This window comes from Carettochelys insculpta, unplaced genomic scaffold (genome assembly GCF_033958435.1).
Source record: "Carettochelys insculpta isolate YL-2023 unplaced genomic scaffold, ASM3395843v1 scaffold_0035, whole genome shotgun sequence".
NCBI lineage: Eukaryota > Metazoa > Chordata > Testudines > Carettochelyidae > Carettochelys > Carettochelys insculpta.
This window is the reverse complement of record NW_027439072.1, coordinates 60,927-70,275: the sequence shown is the minus strand read 5'-3', so window position 1 is coordinate 70,275 and position 9,349 is coordinate 60,927. Positions and strand designations below refer to the sequence as shown.

The following is a 9,349-nucleotide window of genomic DNA, read 5'->3' as shown; positions in this document are numbered from 1 at the left end:
CTTTGGAGCCAAAATCAACAAGCCACAGAACTCTACTGCAAAATCCTGGCCTCCATCTACATAATCTTACAGTCCTTCACCCAGTCCCACTTTCTCCCTCTTCTGCGTACGGCACCTCTGACAGCTGTGGAAAATGGATCTTCATTGCAGTGACTCCTCGGTCACAGCACGGTCACCGCAGTGGTGTTGCCCTTCTGCACAGGAAGGCAGCCAGAAGTTGATTGGCCCTGCACCAAAACATGAGTAAGTAGCAAACCAAACCAAACCGACCAACCCGCTCACCTGAGAGGAGGAGTAACAAATAGACAAATAAGGTCTGGCGTATTGGAGCACTTTCTGTTTTGTCACCTGATAGCAGCAGAGTTATTTCCCTGGATGTATCATTCCATAACCCCAGCTGTGAGCAGGCAGGGAACTCAGGGCTCTGACTAGTGCAGCTCTCACTGAGTAGAGGCAGGGAGGTGCCATGGCTGGTTTAAATCTCCGCAGTGTTCTGGTGACAGGGGCCAATCAAGGAATCGGCCTGGAACTGATCAAGCAGCTTCTGGGGAACTCCAACCCACCAGAGTGGGTCTTTGCCACCTGCCAGGACCCAGCAGGGGAGCAAATGCAGGTGAGAACGGGGCAAGGGGGGTGGAGTTAGCAGTAGCTGGAGGGGGAAGCAGAAGCTGCGCAAGGGGCTTCCAGTGTTGCAGCACTTGGGGCTGAGACCCACACACTGGAGCAGGCAATGACTGCAGACCCTGCTCCAGCTCGAAGGTGCACAGTTGCACCCCAAACCCTCTACACCTGGCAGCTCAGGTCCCAGAGCAGTGAGGATGTGGCAGCATTTGGTGAGCCTGGGGCACCGACCCAGGGGCTGTGGATCGTCTTGCCCAGCATAGGTGAATAATGACTATAGCACAGCAATACCCAGTCCCACCAGCCTCCAGTGAGCCTAATTCATGAGTCTGACACCTCCCTTGTCTGCCACTACCTCAGGTCCTCTGTCTTCTCAGCTCTGCTCCCACACCCAGCCTGGAGAACTGCAGATTCTGAGTAACTTCTGGGTCATGGCACCAGCTCCTTCCACAGCTGACAAAATCCCCACTCACAACCAACTCCTGAGAACTTGAGACACTGCCAGATCCCAGCGGCTGGGGGGAACCCCCCTTACCTCCCCTGGGGGAACTGACCTCCAAAAGCCTCCTCCCAGTCCCCATGAATGATGGGGAAGTGATTTGTGTCCCAGACTCCATCACACTGAGTTAGACAATGGCACTGGAAATGCTCAGGGGCAATTAGAAGCCTCCTACTGGTACAGAAACCAGGGCAGGTTGTTGTACAAGGAGGCTTGGTGGAGAAAAGCAGTTAAGACATTGACTTGGTTCCCAGGGTCAGTGGGGATCTGGATCCTGCCCAGCATGGCCCTGGGCATGGGCCCAATGTCAATAACCATTTACTTCATTCTTTTTCAGGAATTGCGGAAGCTGGAGGCCAAACATCCGAACCTGGTGATCATTGCGCTGGGTGGGTGCCCGGCCCCAGGCCCAGAGCTGAGGTTCCATCTCCCTGCAGCATGTTCTTCCTGTTCCTATCCCCCTCTGCATCCCCCCTCCCAGGTTCACCCAGTCCCAGTGAGGAGAACAGGACCAGAGTCAATAATCGCTGAGAGCTCATTGATACCTTCACCAGCCCCAGAGGAGGCAGGTGTGAGTGGAAATTCTGGCAGGGTTGGTTGGCTCTGGAGAGGCTGGAAAGCCCCAGGACCACCATGTGGCAGGTTCCTCCTGTGAGAGTCACACATGGGCAGCTCTGTCTGGCATTCCCACCTCTGGGATGGAGCCCTGAATGTCCAGCTGGGGACTTCTCTCACCTACAATGCATCACAAGCAATTCTAAATCATCCACTTCCTTTGTCTAAGTGAGATCAACTCCGCGCGTATGAACTAACCACTAACTCCAGCACATTTCCATTTTCTTGGCTACTCAGATTGTCCAAGGAAATGATCATAATTGTCTCTCTGAATTAGCTTTTCCTCTTGTTGCTCCAGCACAGCTCCCCGTGCCTGGACCCAGCAGCAGTCCCCAACCCCCACCTCCTTTCCCCAACCCCCCTCCCACCTCTGAGCCCAATGGAAGAAGCCCTCTGGCCCAGGGGGCTGTGCTCTGGTGGGGGTGACATCGGAGAGCAGGAATCATGCTCTTGACCCCCTGCTCTGTCGCTGTAGATGTCACAGACCCAGCCAGCATCAAGGCGGCAGCAGTCAGAGTTGAGACACACCTGAAAGGCTCCGGGCTTAATCTGCTGATAAACAACGCTGGGATAGTGAAGTTGAACACACTGGAGTCAGAGACAATAGAGGACATGGCCCTGGTGTACGCGACCAACGTGACGGGGCCGTTGCTGGTGAGCCAGGTAAGGGCCCTGACAGAGAGCACGTGGCCAGATGCACCAGGGTTTGACAGTGCTTGGGCCAGGAGTCCTCCCTTCCCTGGGTTTGGGTCACTGGGTCAATATGGGGCCTTGGCTGGGAACACAAAGGCTGCAAGTGTATTGAGGGACTTGAACCTCTCAGAAATGAAACCTCACCCCAGATCCCTGCATGGCCCTGGCTCTGCACACACACTGCTTCAATCCCTCACTTTTCACACCCAGAGCATCAGTGCAAGGACAGCCTCATTCATGAAGCCCCAGTTCCCTTACTTGAGAGACCTCTGTCTCCCCAGTCCCACCACTATGTGTGGCCTTAAGAGGACTCTCTCCCCATCCCCTCAGATGGGGCCCAGCCGGCAGAGGGGCATCTGTCTGCTCCAGGGCTGAGGGTGACTGCAGCACGGAGCTGCGAGATGGTCTCTGGCTGGCCGGGCTGGGGCTCATGGACGTAGGTCCACAGCCAGGAACTACGGCCCTTCGAACTGTGAGGACAGAAACGTGTCCTTTCTCCTTGACAAATAGTCCCCAGTGGGATAAGCAGCAGGAAGGGGCTATCAGGGCTGGTTCCCTCTTTTACCAAAGGCACCGAGTGCTTGTGAGCATCTCTATAAAGCCCCTGGACCCCCTGGTCAGCCCATGAGACTCACAAATGGGCACCTGGGTCTGAGTGGCGGCAGGAACTGGCACAAACTCGACAGCCCAAAAAATGAGCTTCCCCGTGTGTTCACTACAAACCCATCTCTGCTGGTGCTCAGCAGACTGATGGCCCCAAGTGGGCTCACTCCAGGTGCCATACGAGCTGCAAGTGGCAGCGCACAAGGGGCTGGGGGGGAGCAGGACAGGCTCGGAGGGCTCCACGCTGGGTGGGTCTGTCACTGCCCTGTGTACAGAGACCGAGTCTGGCACAGGCCGGGGAGGCAGGGCTTGTGTGGCCAGAGGCCGGGGGGTTCAGGCACCTGCTGCGGAGCCGGCACAGACCAGTTAGCTTCACGCCAAGGGCAGCTGGTGGGGAGATGCCTCAGAGCAGGGGAAAGAGATTCTTCCAACCCCGGCAGGGCTGTGGGGAGGCTCTGTGCCCTCCCTGGTCCTCATCCTTCCTCTCCTCTCCCCACACACCCTGGCTCCTGGCCAAGCCACAAGCTGTAGCCTGGCTGGGCAACTCAAACCATTTACCTGCCCAGGGTAGGCAGGTGGGGGAGCAACATCCAGCCTGAGTCCCTGATCCCAGGGCCTCCTGCTCAGGATATAGGGGGGGTTCCCACAGGTGTCCACATGACTCTTCCCCTGCCCTGGCTCTGGCTTGCATCCTTGCCCAGCAAAGACTCACAGCTGAGGAGCTGCAGCTGGGCCATGCTCAGAGCCATGTGGGGAGCTCTGGGGAGCCGCAGACCCCCATCTATCTGCCCTGGATGGGGACTCTGAAGGCGGGAACATGAGTTGGGTCATTCTGGGCTCCTACCTGGGCATGAGCAGGGTCCACAGCTCCCCACACCTGCCTGTGTGGGGCTCCTACTTCTGGCCTGGCCGGGGGCTGGGTTTCAGGGGAAAGAGCAGAGACCCACCGCATTCTGGTGGCCTGTCTCACGAGCACGAGGCTGGTTCCTTTTCTGACCTCACGGCTGCTCTGCTCTCCCCACTGCCCAGGCCTTCCTGCCCTTGCTGAAGCAGGCTGCCCAGGGAAGCCCCCAGACAGGGCTGAGCTGCAGCAAGGCGGCCATCGTCAACATGTCCAGCGAGGCTGGCTCCATCCGGAATCTCTACCTCTGGCATCTGGGACAAGTCATCTCCTATCGCTGCAGCAAGGTACAGGGCACACCCAGCAGGGCCTGACTGCTGCCTGGGTCTGCTACTTGCACAAACCCCGGTCAGTCGGTGTCTTCCCCTTGTTCCCCATCCTACTGCCACCACTCCAGCCTCCAGCGCTGTGCTGGGCAGGGCTGGCAGATTTTTGTCTGCCTGCAATTCACTTGGGCTTCAGATCAGAGTTCCCATCCGGTGAGGAACTTTCTGTTGTGCCTGTATCCCGCTGGAGAAATCCTCACACTCTGAGGGGCCAGGGCAGCTCAGCCCCCGTCCAGCCAGTCTCAGCTGAGGGAAGGTCACTGCAGAGCTGTGAATTGTATCCCCCCTGGGGTGGACATACCCCATTTTGAGACCATCCCCAGTTCAACTCAAGGGGGTCAGATCCTTGCTGCGTCTGGCTCAAATGTCGGGTACCCCAAAGGAGCATCGATGTCACATTTCCACTTTCCTCTAACTGCCCAGATCCTGCGTAACAGAGAGCAGCCTCAGCACAGCTCTCATGTGTGCTCACCTGTCACGGCTCACTGCAGGCCTGTCAGCATCAGTGGCTCATCAGAGTGCAGCCACACCTGCATCTCGGTGGCTTGCTGTCCTCATTGAGCCCATCAGAGACTGCAGCTCACACGAGTGTTTTCTTCTCACTAGTGTTTCCGACAGGCTGAGTGCTTGGGCAGCCATCCTGGAAAAACTCACATGCCACCCAGCTGATCAGCAGAGCACGCACAGCCGGCAGCGTGTGTTTTCATTGGTGGGTGCCATCCACACATGCTTCAGTGCACATAAAGTTTATTCTGCACATAGAAGGACAAAAACAAAAGGAGCTCTGATCTCACCCCTTTGTCTCTCTGTCTCTCCCATCCCTCCCTTCGGGAGGGTGGGTCGTTTCCTACAAGGCTCATTCCCTCCCACACACTCTGCTGTCTCTGCTCATGGTGTCTCACCCGCAGGCTGCTCTGAACATGCTCACCAAGTGCCAGGCCTTGGGGTATGGTGGAGACGGGATCCTGAGTGTCGCTGTCCATCCTGGCTGGGTGCAGACAGACATGGGGAATTCTGACTCCATCCAGGTAGGTGCCTCGCTCGGAGAGGACAGTGACTGCCAAGTGTTAGGAGCAGATGTTTATTGTAGGGGTAATGGCTGTGCTGGAACCCATCCTGCCCTCCGCCTCTGCCCTGCGTGGAGGGATTGTGTCCCACTCAGAGGCCCTCAGGGATTCCATGCTGTGCTCTGGGCTTCCAACCTCCTGCTGCCGCTTGCTTGGTTCCTCAAGCTGCTGGCATCCCCAAGTGAAGGTGAGCAGAGCTGCTGCTGCTGCTGCTCTGGGGTTTTTATGGGCACCAGCTCACAGGTACTTTCATGCAGTCATGTCTGTGCTCTCCACCTAGTATCTTCATGTACCCCCAAAGCCCAAATCCCATCCTGGACTCTGGACAACTTCAACTTACCACTCTCTAGCCAAGAGCTGAAACCCACTCCAGCTCCCCAGCCCAGATCCTGGACCCCCATCCTCACACCCACCCCCCAGTCCTGAGCACCTTCCACATCTTCTGGTAGCCCAAATCACTAATTTCCAGCATTTCCCTAAAGCCCAAACTCCCAGGCAGAGCCCTCACACTCCTGCATCCCAACCCTCTGTCCCAGTCCAGAACCCCTCCCCCACTCACACCCCTTGGCCCCACTCCCACAGCATGAATTGTGTTACGTGCACCAGGGTGAAGGTCATGCATCACAACACAGCTGTGTTTTGCACACCCCCTGCCTTGGGACACACAAGAAAATTCATGCCACTCAGGGGAGGGACAGTTCAAGGGAACTCCAGCTGGGCCAAGGGCTCAACTTGGTCCTGTCTCTGGGCCCCTGGGGTCCTGGGATGCTCCCAAAGTCAGCTCCCCCACCTCACTCTGCTTCCCCCACCCACAGGCCCCAGTGACGGTGGAGGCGAGTGTCAGAGGGATGCTGCACGTGCTCTCCACGCTCTGCGAGAAGGACAATGGAGTCTTTGTGAACTGGGAAGGGAAAGTTCTTCCTTGGTGAGATGTTCCCAGCCCTGCGCCAAGAGCCCTGGGCCAGGCTTTTCCAGTGACCGTGCTGTCAGCTGTGCCTCTGGCCTCAATAAACCCACTGAGCTAACGCAGGGGCCCTGACTGAGCCTGGCCTGGTCTCTCCTGTCCTGGAAGCCACCGGCTGCACCTGGGTGGAGCTGCCATGTGACCACTGGTACCTCCCTCCACAGCCAAATCCCAGAGCTGGTCTGTGAGACAGGAGCTTTGGGTGTCCAGCTGGGAGAGGGTGGCTGAGAGTGAGGAAAACACCCAGGACCTCACTGCTGCAGGGAAGAGGCCCAGGGAGAGCTCACAGGCAATGACACCCCTTCTCCCGCACTTGTGCAGTATATTGAATTAGCCACCCTGAGTTATCTTGGCCAATGCTACCTAACCTGGGCCAAGAAGCCCCTGCCCCCGAGGCAGCCCAGGGGGCACTGGGAGGGGGAGGCCAGGAGCCTCTGGATACACTGGGTGTCTCTCTTCATCAGTCTGTCATACAGGAGGATTGTCTGGGCACAGCTGAGAAAGCCAAACCAGGGCAAAATGCTAACACAGTGTGTCCCGGTGTGGGCCAGGGTGTGCCCCAACTGGGGTGGAGCAGGCCACAAGACCTCCCCAACTCTCAGCCCTGCCTCGTTCTGGGCAGGCAGCAGTCCCCATAGGGCCCAGTCCTCCTTATCTGGGCTGCAGGTGGGCAGCATATAGGCCCTGTCCGTGGGGCAGGATTGGCCACATCCCACTTAGGCAGTCAAGATGTAAGCCCCAGCCCTAGGTCAGGGCAGGGCCACAGCTGATTAGTCAGGCTCAACCCTGACGATGTGCCGACCTACTCCGGGTCCCGTGGGTGCGCGTGGGGTGTGATACAGCGGGGGGAGTCGGGTGGCCCAGGACCAACCACCCCACCTTTATAGCAGCCTGATATAGTGTAGCAACAATATGTGATTCAGTGTATTCACTTTAAAACCTAGGTTTCCACAGTATTATGAGTACCAGAAACAATAACACTCCGATTGTGAACACCACAATGCCCTGTGGCTGTTCTAAGTCCCAATAATTCTCTATACAGACCCAGCTAGACCAGCTAGTGGTATTTACCAATAGTGATTTATTCATTTATTTGTAACTACAATTACTTAACACTTGTTATATATATATATATAGATAGTTATTTATTTGGCATAAGCTAAATACTAGGTTACATATAACTATATATAATTACATGTGACTTACCAATAACATCCAATGCTCCCACATCTCACCAATAACTACGTTACAGCGGCCCTTCAAGTCAGAGATACGGCTTGGTTGGGACCTTTCGTGGTGGTGACGTCCGGGTGATCAGGCCGGGGTCTGCTGTCTGGACTGGAAGTTGCTAGCCTCCGCCTTGTGTCCAGGAGCCCACCCCCTTATTCCTGCTAAATCACCTTTCATACTGTTTCTTACTTGGGGGTTCGATACCTGGCCAATTAAAGCGTTTGTTACCTAATTTGGGCTTTCTATCCTCCCGGCCTGTTAGAACATGTTACAAGATTTCCTCTGTCCTTGGTCTTTTTCTGAACCTCCCCTGAGACCCTCTGATGTTGTACAACCAAGATGTTCTCTTTGGGGGGCTTCCAGCTACTAGCCCCAGCTGTTCTCTTTGGGGGCTTACTATCTGCTTGTCAGGATGTTCTCTTTGGGGACTCTCCAACTACTTGTCAACTTTCTGATTTCTTTCTCCTGGCCTGACTTCAGACCTTCCCGCCGCTGTATGATAGCATTCCAAGATGGAGTGTATGGTCATTCTGCCTTGCGAGTGAGGCCCGGCCACCAGGTGCTCGTGCTCCCACAAACCCCTACAGCAGGGCAGGGCACACACAGTCTGTGTAGCAGCCCTGGATCTGGGGCAGGGCTGGGCCGTCTTTAATCAGGCTCAGCACCTTGTTAGCAGCTTGTGAGCAGCCACGGCTAACCTGCCTTTGCTTTGAAGTAGCCCAGGCACTTTGAAGTACCGGCGGGTTAGTCACTGTGAGAGACAAGCTGGCACTTCCAAGTTTGTTGCTTCAAAGTTGCCCGGGGGGGGCGCCCGCGGGAATCGAGAATTAGCTTAATGAAGTGCTGCTTTTGCATCACAGCACTTCGTTAGTAATCTCACAACACCCTATTTCCCATGCTCCCTTCCAAGATGGGAGCCAGTGCAAACACAGCCTGAGACAGCCGGGCAGCTTACTGAACTAATTAGAAATAGTGGATGGCTTTTTTCGAGGTCTTTAAGCCTCATCCTACTAGGAATAGTGCCTATTCCAAAAGAGAGAATGGGGGCTGTACGGACAGATAACTGGGGCTCTTTCAAAGTATAGTTTATTCCGAAATAATGCTGCTGTGTCGCCATAGCGCCAGGGTGCTTCAAGGGCTCTAATCTGAACTAGGCTCTCTTGTGTGGGGACGTGCTGTTTTCCAATAGGTTTTGTTTATTCTGGGCCTTCCTTGGTGCGTGAAGGCTTCATTATCAAATGGCTTATTTGGGAGGAATAATTCTGAAATAAGCTATTCTGAAATAACTCTGTAGTGCAGACAAACCTGGAAAATCTCTGCCCTGGGGAACAACAGCGGTGGTGAACTGGCAATGTGTAAAGACAAATTCCTGATTACAACCCGTCACAGTGTGGGATTATTTTGGGTGTGTCGACACTACAGAGTTTATATATATATATATATATATATACATATACATATGAGGATACACATGTCACGGAAGTGGAAGGGACCTCAGGAGGTCATTAAATCCAGTCCTCTGCCCTCCTGGCAGGACCTAACACCTTCCCTGACAGGCATTATTTTTTTTTATCTCTATATAGGGCTTGTCTACACTACCTCTACCTCCCTACTTGGAAGGGAGCATGTTACGTAGGGTGTAAGGAGATTGTTAATGAAGTGCTGTGCTGCTCAGGCAGCGCTTCGTTAAGCTAATTCCCCCCCACCAGCAACTCTTTAGTGTCGGCTTGTGTGTAGCTGTGGCTCACCTGCCCGTCCTTTGCACTGCCTGGGGTACTCCAAAGTCCCCTGAGTCCTCAAAGTTTGGAGGAGTTGAACACTTTGAAGTTG

At 55.1% G+C, this 9,349-nt stretch overlaps 1 protein-coding gene across 1 annotated transcript; it reads left to right on the top strand.

The window, feature by feature from the left end:
• The first annotated feature begins 466 nt into the window (after positions 1-466).
• LOC142005746 (C-signal-like) lies at positions 467-6,254 on the top strand. The gene is made up of 6 exons (XM_074983096.1): positions 467-613; positions 1,458-1,509; positions 2,211-2,398; positions 4,061-4,219; positions 5,167-5,286; positions 6,141-6,254. Exons 1-6 carry the CDS (start codon positions 467-469, stop codon positions 6,252-6,254), a joined length of 780 nt encoding a protein of 259 aa, XP_074839197.1.
• The last annotated feature ends 3,095 nt before the right edge of the window (positions 6,255-9,349 follow it).